The sequence below is a fragment of the Moschus berezovskii genome, chromosome 13, assembly GCF_049115385.1.
Source record: "Moschus berezovskii isolate FMDL1 chromosome 13, NW_MosBer_1.0, whole genome shotgun sequence".
Lineage (NCBI taxonomy): Eukaryota > Metazoa > Chordata > Mammalia > Artiodactyla > Moschidae > Moschus > Moschus berezovskii.
The window spans coordinates 11,492,536-11,505,005 of record NC_142472.1 but is presented as its reverse complement, the minus strand read 5'-3'; the positions used below and the strand labels follow the sequence as shown (position 1 = coordinate 11,505,005).

General features: G+C 43.5%; 1 protein-coding gene across 13 annotated transcripts in view; it reads right to left on the bottom strand.

Annotated features, from left to right (window-relative positions):
* DOCK9 (dedicator of cytokinesis 9) overlaps positions 1–12,470 on the bottom strand; it is a 279,313-nt gene that overhangs the window by 55,045 nt on the left and 211,798 nt on the right. For all 13 annotated transcript variants that reach the window (XM_055426590.2, XM_055426593.2, XM_055426599.2 and 10 more), the window contains exons 33-35: positions 10,940–11,060; positions 6,757–6,890; positions 4,561–4,675 (exon numbers count right to left, since the gene is read on the bottom strand). In XM_055426590.2, the coding sequence (XP_055282565.2) occupies positions 4,561–4,675; positions 6,757–6,890; positions 10,940–11,060 (370 nt within the window). The remainder of the gene's footprint in view (positions 1–4,560; positions 4,676–6,756; positions 6,891–10,939; positions 11,061–12,470) is intronic.

Sequence of the window (12,470 nt, the reverse complement as noted above, 5' to 3'; positions counted from 1 at the left end):
TGGTTAGAATCAGGATGCTTCTTTTCTACACAAGTAATATGGGAAGAGACCTGAGTGTAGGCCTCCAAACCCTCCCGGTCCCCTTTCATAACTGATCAAAGGATGAACTATGGTGACCGCTCTATACCGGATGACACGTACAACAGCTTAGTCAGTGTAAAGAAGTTACATTTGAACACCTGAACTTTAACTAGCCCAACATGGTACATATTTTAAGTTATACATGATGTGCTCTTAAATGGGTTAGAAAATTCAAAGACTACATTGTGGGCATACAACCTAAAGTGAGGCTCACTCTTTACCAACTACAGAATCCCTCCCCAGTAGAAAATCTCCCGAAAATTCTTATATGTACAAAAGTAAGCCCTTCCCAACACACACACTGAAATGGAAGCATGCATCCTATGCGCACTGTTTCACAGAGTTTTCATTCAACAACAGAGCTTCCATTGACCCCAATCTTTTCCAAGCTGCATAATATTCTTCCCCATGTACGCACTATGAGAAAGTTACCAGGTCCCCGACTGACAGACTTTTACTTGTTCTTCCCCTCAATTTTTTGCTATTATAAATCATGCTTCAGTGAACATGGGTCTTTGCACACTTGTCCAACCACATCTATAGGACAAATTCTTACAAGTGAACTAACCGTGTTAACGGTTTATACATTTAAAATTTGACAGATAACTGTCAAACCGCTTTCTGAATAATCAGTGTATGAGTGCTCCTGTTTCCCAGCCTGATGGTACAATGTACCTGTGCTTAAGAACCTCACCTGCTCTTTATCACACGCAACTGGGCACATTTTCAGTTAAGGCAAATCCTACAAATTCACTTATAGGAAGCAATCATTATCTGCTTCTGACCCTTACCCATGTAGCATTGCACACACAGTGTTATTATTTGGGAGTTAACCATTTTTACATTGTTACATTTTACACAGAAGTTGAGACACATGTTATAAAATTCCTCTTAGGGGAAAACCCATTGAGTCTTTAGGGCCTGAGATGAGGGAGTGGGTGGCTGCAGAGAGGCCGAAGGCCCACAGAGGTACACGTCGCAGACTTCTATTCTACGTGGTCAAGAGTAGTGCCGACAGGCGGGAGAAGGGGGGGATGAATAGCAAGCAGCTGTTATGCGCCAAGCACTGCACTGGGTCTCAAGACTTCACGTGTGTCCCGTCACCGAACCTTCACCGTGGTCAAGGCAGAGTTCCCATTTACAGATGGACTGAGGAAGAACTAAAGAGCCTCTTCAGTTCAGGTCAGTCGCTCAGTCGTGTCCGACTCTCTGCGACCCCATGAACCACAGCACTCCAGGCCTCCCTGTCCATCACCATCTCCCGGAGTTCACTCAAACTCACGTCCATCGAGTCGGTGATGCCATCCAGCCATCTCATTCTCTGTCGTCCCCTTCTCCTCCCGCCCCCAATCCCTCCCAGCATCAGAGTCATTTCCAGTGAGTCATGAATGTGAAAGAGGAGAGTGAAAAAGTTGGCTTAAAGCTCAACATTCAGAAAACTAAGATCATGGCATCCAGTGCAATCACTTCATGGCAGATAGATGGGGAAACAGTGGCAGACTTTATTTTTGTGGACTCCAAAAATCACTGCAGATGGTAACTGCAGCCATGAAATAAAAAGACGCTTACTCCTTGGAAGGAAAGTTATGACCAACCTAGACAGCATATTAAAAAGCAGAGACATTACTGTGCCAACAAAGGTCCATCTAGTCAAGGCTATGGTTTTCCCATAGTCATGTATGGATGTGAGAGTTGGACTGTGAAGAAAGCTGAGGGCTGAAGAATTGATGTTTTTGAACTGTAGTGTTGGAGAAGACTCTTGAGAGTCCCTTGGACTGCAAGGATATCCAACTAGTCCATCCTAAAGGAAATCAGTCCTGAATGTTCATTGGAAGGACTGATGCTGAAGCTAAAACTCCAATACTTTGGCCACCTGATGTGAAGAACTGACTCACTGGAAAAGACCCTGATGCTGGGAAAGATTGAAGGAGGGAGGAGAAGGGGACGACAGAAGATGAGATGGTTGGATGGCATCACCAACTCAATGGACATGAGTTTGAGTGGATTCGGTGAGCTGGTGATGGACAGGGAGGCTTGGCGTGCTGCAATTCATGGGGTCGCAAAGAGTCGGACACGACTAAGTGACTGAACTGAACTGAACAAAGGCTCAGAGACGCTAAGCAATTGTCCCAGTGACCAGCAGAGAGAATGCAGGTGGAACGGTGATTTAAACCAAGTGCACCTGATTTTGAAAGCCACGTTTCAAAGACCAAAGGTGGGTCACAGAGCTTCCCTTTCCTGGGGGCGGGGTTTGAGTTTACAATCCAGATAGACAGACTCTGGTTACTGGAGGCTGGTCATCTGGGTGTGGTGGGAACCTAGGGAGTTCCTGGGATGCTGAGAGCCTCTCTGGGTCAACCTGCAGACCTCTGAGACCCCTTCCCCAAGCACATAAGAAACAGAACTGGCTGGCCAGCAGGGCAGTACTATCACGGCCTTTCCTTACTCTGGCTGTTGGGTGTGTGGGAGGTGCGGGGAGGCAGAGCTAAGTTCTATTAAGGAGGGCAAGTGAAAGTGATAGTCACTCAGTCATGTCTGACTCTACAACCCCATGGACTACACAGTCCATGGAATTCTCCAGGCCAGAATACTGGAGTGGGTAGCCTTTCCCTTCTCCAGGGGATCTTTCCAACCCAGAGATCGAAGCCATGTCTCCCACACTGCAGGCGGATTCTTTACCAGCTGAGCCAACAGGGAAGCCCAAGAATACTGGAGTGGGTAGCCTATCCCTTAAGGAGGAAGGAAACACAAAAAGGAGCAGAGGGCGAGTGAGGGGCCCTGCGTGCACAAGGTGCTCATTAAATGTGGGATGAAGCAAAGAACAGCCACAGAGCTAGTTACACAGCTGATTCTGATTGTCTGTCTGGTAAATTATTCTAAAGGCAATTTCTCTCCCGCCTCCCATACCATACGCAAAAATCAATGCTTGGTAGACATCAGGATTTAAATGTGAAAACTGAAATAATACAGCTTTTAAATAAAATACGGAAGAATATCTTCAGAGCCTGAGAGTAGGTACAGATTTCTTAAATGAGACACACATAAAGAAATTCTAATTATAAAGCGGAAAAAATTATACTTGATAGTAACTGATAAAAGAGAACATTCTATAACTATTTTGAAGACGTTGTTGCATTTTAAAAATATTTGCCTGGCCTTACAAAAGGCTGACTTTAAAGGGTATACTTCTTGTATGTTTGTTTTTTTAAAAACAGTGATGTTCTAGTTATGCATCATATTTAATATTTGAAATGTAAAGTATTTTAAAGAAAACCTTTAACAAAGGAAAAGCAGGATTATAATGCTGGCTAAAACTCGCCACCATCGTGAAAACTAAGGATTTCTGACTGAATGGGAAGTTCAACTTTCTACTGAAATATTAGAATAAGTGCCCGGTGCTTTTATATTTGGTCATCATTCACGTCCCCCCCAAAAAAACACCTTGTCTATTTGTTTTTTTAAAAAATAGCTATTTTAAAGTAACATACCCACAGAAGAATAAAATACCCCCGTTCCAAAGCATCTCAAAGACTGGCATGCTACTCCTAACCTCTGAGCTGGGGGTCAGCTCTTGGTGCCACTGAAATGGGAGCTCCACAGAAAAGAAACACTATCTGCAGGTAGAAGTGCCGTTCCCTGGATCCTCAATGGCCACAGCCCCTGCCGCCAGACAGGCAGGCTTCAGGTCTCCAAAAATGGCATTTTCCTTTCAGAAGAGTTCATCTTATCTCCATGACCTTAATGGAGTTCACAGAACACTTTCTGATTTGTTACAGGGAAAATAAGGTTTTTTGGCCAAGATGAGAACTGTGACATTGTACCATTGCTTATACCACACTAAATCAGAGTTGCAACTGTCCTGCCATGGAGGTCCTGCCATGGATGTTCACAAGCTTCACAAGGTGCTGATAAAGCATTAACGGTTTTGGTCATTTCTGTTTTAAAATGTGGTCGTCAAGCCCTTAATCAGAAACTCAACCTACCAGGATACCACTACTTCCATTAGCAAACTAAACACACCTCACTTCTAGTTAAAGCCAGGAACGCTGCACACACATGATCAGGTCACCAACACTACAGTCTCTAATTCAGGAGACTGACTAATAAAATTAGGCAAGTGGACCATAAGCTTATTTGGACAAATGAAACTTAATTAAAAAAAAATCAAAAGCTCCTTTCATCTATCTGCTTCTGTCTCCTCTGGCAAAGACATAGGTCTGAGTTTAATATAAAATTTTAAAATAAGCCATTCACACTTTAGAACTCTTTTTATAGAATATAGTAATTAATGAAAATAATGTCCAAATTAAGACTTTCATTTCTAGTACATTTAGCAAATTAACATGTATTTCAAACAAGAGAGAAAAAAAATCCATTTAAATCCTTAAACCCTCTCAACCAACTACAATTTTTAAAGGATAAACCGAATACTGAAACAAGGAAAGTAAAACAGATTGCTTCATTTTTTTTTTAACCTACCATCAGACATGCTTTTTAATATGTAAAGGAAACACATCAGCAAGCTCTTAATCTCAGACTGGTCCAGTTTGTCACAGCGAACGATGGAATTTCCCAAAGTGCCACTTTGTTGGTGCTAAAGGAGGAAACAACACAGGTGACTTTTCTCCTTTGTTACAAGTAAAACAAAAGTTCACTTTTCTCCCTTGGAAGAGAAAGATTTTCAGAATTTAGTCAAATCATGTAAGTTGGCGGGTATCCATGATTTGTCAACAAACCACAGGCACACTGTCACCAAACACACACACGTGTGCTAATCCATGGGAGTGCTGTCTTGTCTCCTTTGCACACTCTCCCAGAACAAGGCAGAAGGCACGGACCTTTCAAGCTGAATAACCACAGTCGTGGTTACTGGCTTAGTTCTGAAATGCCAAGTAAAACTTCACGCAGAAAAGTTTATGTGCTAAGACGGAACACAGAAACGATGCTTCAGAAGACACTGCCAAACCAAGTGCATCCTCAGGAGAACGTCAGTGGCTGAAACAGCAAATTAAGTCCAGGGTGATGCCGTGGATCAGCCACTGAAGCCTGGAGCTGAGTCACAGTCATTCTGTTACATTCTAGAGCAGCCTTAAGGGAGGACCACGGGCAGGGACCTGATAGGGGCAAACAGGGTCACCTCAGCCCAGCAGGGCCAGAGACCCTTAGCTGATGCTATCACGCCACCATCAGCTCAGCTCAACACTGCAAACTTCACACAGCTCTGGGCACAGGTGAGGGCAGTTTTGCCACTAGGCAGCAGGTTCACTTCCAAACTATTCACATTAAAAAAAAAAAAAAGAACAAGAATCTCATTTTATTAAAAGAGAAAACAGGAAATCAGAAAATCTTCAAAGTTATAATTCCAATTGGAATCAGGAATTTTTTTTTCCCCCAAATACCAAAGCAGAAAGATCAGTGAAAAAAATATTTTGTCTTTCATGTCAATATTTCATTCAAAGCATTGGCGGCCAGTTGAAAAAATACATAATTATTTTTCAATTCAATTTCAATTTTTCAATTTCAATTCAATAAATCACTTTTCAATTTATTTTCAGGCTCAATTACCAACATATGTGAGTAGTTCCATCATAGGGAGGAACCGGTGCCATCAGTGGCAAAGCTGCAGCGCGGGGGCACCCTGCCGCCCACCCACTTCCTCAGCGCCCCTGGGAGAGCTCAGGCCTCCTCCCAGCGGGGCCTCCTCCAGCAGAGGTGGCAGCGTCAGGAGCGAGAAGTCCACGGTGGCCCGGTGTCTCCTGGCCGGCTGGTCGCTTTCCTCCTCCTCCTCTCCGGCACCGCGGACGACACAAGCCGAGTGCCTTCTGAGCAGCCTCTCCCTCTACACAGGAAGGCATGTCAGGGTCAAGGGAAAAGTTCAACAGGTCATGATCCCTGCATGGAGATGTCTGCATGGTTCCAGGACCGTGGCTGAGCACCATCAGGGAAAGGCCAGACCCACAACCCCATGGAAAGGTTATGCACCCAATTCCAAGGAAGGATGGCCTCCACGTGTCTGAGAATTAGGAATGCATCCCTAACTGGGTCACCTGTTGACCAATACACGTGCTTGCCTATAACTTGAAATAACTTAGGAAAACAGTGGCCAAGGTGAGACTCATCTATCATGGTTCCAGGTCTACATCTAAGTTTTATCCATTCGCACAAAATTCAGAATAGTTTTTGTTATTTCAAGAAAAATAGTTCAATATGAGCAGATGTGTTGTGTTGGGGACACAGGGTGAATAGAGTGATTCCCAATAAGGATTTATCCCTGAGTCGTCCATATGATCAGTTAATCTTTTCTGGAGCCAGCTTTGGATCCAGCACGCATTTGCATGGGTAACTGTGTTATAAACACTGTTCTCTGGCACACAGACTGTGGGGATTCTTAGTGAGTGGCATTCTGATTTCCTGATCTGTCTAAACTGCCAGAACCAAAGTGCTCACTATAAACACTGGTGAAATTCTGGAACAGGAATAGAGGGGTGCAGGGGATGGGCCCCACCCTTAGACCACACTCTGACCGACTACCCCAGGTTTAACTGAGTTGTTTAAGAAGAAAAGAAAGGAAAAAAGAAGGTCCAACTTGATGAACATGCGAACATGAAGCATGCCTACTTTGGGCTGAATCCATCAGTTATAAGAAAACACTTAAATTACCGGAAAGGAACTTACCTTCTCCAGGGAATTGCTCTTCTCACTATTTCTTTCTGGAAGGCTGTTCCCAGAATCTGTGCTTATGAGTGAGCCTCTTGAATCAGCATTTCTCACGCTATTGATGTTGGGAGTTGAGTTCGTATATGGAGAAGCTAAACAAAAGTCAAGTCAAGACCCAGACTTGGTGAGACAGAACAAAACAAAGGTAAGCCCTCAACTTTAAAGGAGACTGCTTTTAGGGCACTTGTTTAAACTTGTTTTTTCTGTGAGGAAGTTGGCTCAAGACTTTTATTCAGATACCGCTCCTTTAAAGAACTTTGCCACATAGCATAAAAGTAAACTTGAATCTGAAACATATCGGACATAAGTATCAATTCACTTAGGAGAAACCACCTTTGATTGCTCAGACTGGGAGAGAACATGCTGCTTCAGACTGGGGTAGAATAAAGAGTTCAAAAAATTAAAAAGATAAATCCACCTATAACCATCAAATAAAAAAACCTAAATCATGCAATAAGCCCACTGTACTCAAATGGCATGCCCAGGAGCCCCAGAAAACCCCAAGGGGTGTCACAGGACATTTTCAGTTTTCAAGGAAAACACAATACTTGACATCTGTCGGAAACTGTAGTTTTGACCTCAGACTGCTACATTCCTTTCCGTGATGTCATATGTCTCTGAAGCGGGGTTGCTGTGATTAAAAACCAAATACTGGGTGAAAATCCTTGTGGAACAGGAAATGAGAATGCCGGTGAGCAATCTGATTTCAAATATGAGAAGCTGTGCAGCGTCCAATAGGAACACATGCGCCATTAGTAAGAACTGTGGTTATTAAAAATAAATTTTTTTTCTTTAAATTTATGTATAGAGGTTTCAAATGCCTCTTAAGTTGTTAGGTTATACGTATTTATTAAGTTATTTGGCCTTAAGTACCTAATAAACAGAACCACTCGGTGTTTCTTTTGGCCTGGGGACGCCATGAAAAAAACCACTTTGATAATAAGGGTGCTGTGAACTGAGACTGTTTGGGAATCTCTGCAATAAACATTTACGAGCAGAGAGGAAAATCTAACTTGGAAATAAAATTCATGACATCTGTGAGGGGAAAAAACAAAAAATAGCATTTTAAGGCAGAAGTCAGCCCCTACCTCGAGACTATGGAATTTTAAAAAGAACTAGATTGACTTCCTGCTTAGATAAGATTTCAATAAATCACATAATTAAAAATGACCCTCAGACTTGCACACTCTGGGCTGAACAAAGAGGCACGCCCCTGGCGGAGAGGCCTGGTTGGCTGTGCAAACCGCAGGAGAAGAGCCCCCAGCCCCAGAAGACCCCCAGCCCCACACAGCAGGCTATGAACATGGCCCTCTCATTCCCAAGCTGCCTTCACCTGAGATGCCTTCACCTGGCACCTTGGGACAGGCAGGCCCTTCTGGGTTTCGGCCTGCCAATTAGCTGCCGTGGACTGAGACACCTCAAAGTTAGTCCACCCCCTACCCCCAGGCTTATCCACCATCCCCAAAACCGATTCAGTGTGTTAAGTACATCAAGGAAAGAAGGGTCAGGAGAATCTGAAAAGGGCAGTGAAGGCGGGAACATGGAAACCACTGGCCACCGGCAGCACTGCCCCAGGACAGGAACTGTGCGACTGCTGCGAGAAGCAGGTCAAAACGCTGTGAAAAAGCAATGAGTCTTTTTCTGTACTCAGAACAGAGACATGCGTTGTGACCAAATTATAACTATAGGCCTCCTAATGTAACCGGACTTCATATTTAATGTAGAACACAGAGCTCAGGAAAAAGAAACTCTCGGGAAAGTAAAATTAGACCCTAAATTCTCAGAGTTTTAGGCTCAATTCCAGAACAAGAGTCCTAATCTAAGGCAAACAGATGGAAACGCAATAAATCAAAATCAACAGGCTTAGTTGAACCACGTTCCTGTTGTGTGTGTCTGTCTGTGTTTAATATCCTGGCCCGGTGCATAACTTTTCGGAGAACTTTAGTTCAACTCTCTCCCCTTTGGTACAGACAACAAAATGCAATATACTGAGTAGGTGGAAAAAAGAACTCTGAGCCTAAGAATGCATGCCTTTTAAAATGAATGCAATCTTACAGTAGTTTTTATCCAGACAATGAATTGGCTTTAGAAATTTTCATGCACCATGTTCCAAAGGCATTAAAAAAAAATGCTGAGGGTACATCCTCAGTTAAGTGTGGAAGGAGAATCTCAAGAGATGGAAAGAGATGGAATTCCTTGGTGAATAAAAGAAGAGCTAAAGCTACCAGAAAACAACTAGCAAACCCAGTTCAAAGGTGGGAGCTTCCCTGGAGGGCATTTCTAAAAGGAAGTTAGGATTACAGTGTTTAAAGATGGGGGATGAGGGGAAGGTGGGGTCATAGATAAAAGCCCGAGTATAAATAAGTCTGCTTCGGTGAATTCCCGTGAAAAGTGGATCCAGATCTTAAAATTCAAGAAAGAATGAAAAAGACAAAGTTAGTCTCAAGTACTTTTCATAACTTGACCACGAACACAGCAATCGAAGGCCATTTACGCCACTGACGTTGTGCTGAAGACACCCCCGCGGCTCAGCTCCACGTTCTCAAGGAATCCCAAACCCTAACCGGGCCAATGAGGAACTGCAGAATCCAGCCAGAGTCAAAACATCACCTCATTCTAGTTTCACCATTTCCACAAAGCCTTGGATCCTACAGAAATGCTGGTCAGAGGGAACAGAGAGTTAAGATTTAGGCTCCGGGACTCATTTGACTGGCTACTAAGAGTCTATCACAAAGCATGAATAACACTGAAGAACTGTGCTTGTTACAATGGCAGTCAAATAACAACACTGAGATGTCTACCTTGCCAAGCTCTGCAACACTGAACTAGCTCTTCTTCCCTCACCAGGACTGTTTTTGAAACGTGGGCACAGGATGAAGAGGACAGACATCTTGCCCTTGCGATTGTAAATCGTGGAAGTCTGGGCCCAAGGACAGAATTGTCTGACTTTAATGCCAGTGCCATGGACCGCTGCAGACAAAGCCTGGAAGGGACCCCTTCCCACTCCCAGAGAGTGGCTGGGTGAGTGGTCAGCGCGAGAGCCCCAAGAGGAAGGCAGTGGAAATGCTGTGTGCCAGGCTCTGCATTCTGGATGAATTAACTAATTTCATCTTTAAGGTGCCAAATGAGGTAAACAGAACTATGAAAAATACACATAAACATAGCAAGATTAAAGACTGGTATGGGTGTTCAAGGATAAATCTGAGCACTGGTGTGAGGTTTCCAATGAAACTAGTCTGGCCAGTTTCATTGCCTACATGAAATAGCATGTTAGCAATAAGAACAACACAAAAGCTTAAGGACATAAATTCAGAATGAACAATAAGCCTGCAGATTAATTAGATAAAAGGACTGCCCTTTTATTCTGCCCTGTGGGTTAATTCCATCATTGGGTGGTCTGAGCACTAGCCACAGTAGGGTGCTTCCTGTATCCAAACTGTGGTGTAAAACAGAGGGAGAGATAGAGACAGCACAAGCCTGGGAGTATCTGTGAAGATGTATGTGTATTTTTGTACCATTATCTTTATGAAGGAGCTGGCACATGGGCTCAATTAGTCAGAATATCAATAAGTACATTTCTCAGGCATTTTTTTAAACGGAAAAACTACTCAGTTTGAATCTTGAATTATGCCATCTGTTTTCCTCCCCATGGGGGCTGCTCTAACATTAATTTAGATAGAAAAAAAACATTCTAAAAAAGAAGATTTTAGATAACTGATTTCAGCATTGCATTCGAGCCATAAACCAATAACTCCTTCAGGAATTACTCTCTCACATTTCATCTAAATTGTTAACACTACAAATAAACCCTAACCCCCCACCTGCAAAGATTTTCTTCTCCTAAAAGCATAAACAATCTAATTTGAAGATTTAAAATGAAAAATTAACATGCATTAAACACGAAGCAAACAAGACAAGTATGCAATTAAGTGTACTATATTCAGAATTCCTGAAAATTGGGGATCTTTATTTCAGTGTAGGGTTGAGGGGGGTTTCAGAGTTGAGCAGCAAAATCAGAAAAAGAATATGTGAAGCAGATACTCAAGACTTCAAAGTTCTGATCCGAAAGCTAATGGATGACTGGATTAAAGACACTTTCTGAATACAAGCAGCCAGAAACAGGTCAGAGTCCGAGCATTACCAATGCCAGAGATGGCGCCAAAGAGGTCCTTGTGCAGGCTGGCATCCAGCGTGCCCCCAGACTTCTGGGGCGTCACTAATGGGTTCACTGCCGGCAAAGTGAGGGATTCTTCCTTCACAGTCTGTGGAAGGGGGAGAGAGACAAGAAATCACTAAAGATGGTTTTTAAAAGAGTCACCGACTGTTCTTGAAGCATGAGCGGGAGAACAGGGCAGAGCGGCCAGGCCTGCCCAGCACGTGTGGGCGGGAGAACCAGCACGGGCCTGTGAGGGGAGGGCGGAGGGGACGGGTTGGAGCAGGAGTGGGGAGCGTGGGGCACTTCAGGCCTGGGGGGTCCTGTCTCCCCCAGAAGGTCTAGCACCTCTCCCTTTCCACAGCTCGGGTACCCAGCATCTTTCTAGATTATTTCACCGGGTTTCTTCCTTCAGAAGAAGCCTCGAGTGCTCTTTCTAACTGGAACGTTGGTTTTTCTCTCATATCAGAAACCCTCCCAAATGAGCAATAATGACCTCACAATAGCAGTGGTGAAAACCTCTGCAGGTTAGGCGCTTCGTGTGAACTCCCAAGAAATTGTGTTCATTGTGAAGTTGTGTCGTAACAGAGATTATACTTTGATGGAAGCCAGAGAAAAGGATGGTGTTCACGTTTCTCAGGGTTGAAGGAGTACAGAGAGGACCCTGAATTGCTTATTCTGATTAGAAAAGCAGACGGATTTCGAGAACACACAGGTGCAGTGCAGTGCTGTCAGGGTGAAATGAGTGTGGTGAAGCCCATGCAAGGACAGGGGCCACTCATGCTCGGTGAAACTATTGATACAAAACGCGCTCTACAAACAGGGCTCCTCTCAATGCACCATCAGGTAGGAGATGTACTCAGAGGAGGAGAGAGGTATAAAAACCAGGACAAAGCACCACTGTAGGAGAAAAAGGGACAGAAAAGAAACACGCAAGGAAACCCCCCAGTGTATGCCGTCATGACAGTGGTAAGATGAATGATGGAGCCCATACAAGGGTCTAGAATAAACAGGAAAAGGACACTGAACTGCTAGCCTGTCCAAATTAACGGCCGACTGTCTCCAACCAAAAGGCTTTGAGATCATACCTGGCATCACCCTTCACTCAACTTAATTTCCAATATATCTTTAAATATCTGCATAAGGCTAAAATAAATTCAGGTGGTCAATTATGGAGGTGGGATTGCTCATCTTGCCCCCCCCCCGACATCTAGTCTGATTATTTTCCTAATTTTATAGACACACAGAAACTTAAGCCCAAAGAAGTGGCTTTTCAAAGACTCTGTAGTATGCTATTAATACACCAGGACTGGGACTATCACCGATATCTCATAATACACAGGTTAGAATTATGTAGAATTATGCTTTTTTTTATGTAAAATTCCTTCCTCTATAAATTTTTATTGGATACACAAAGATCCTGACATCTTACAAGAAAGTGAGCCATCAGGACAGCATGGCTTTTTATAATAATTTTTTTTAAGAATGATTTTTAACAAGAGCTGAAGGTTTACTGATT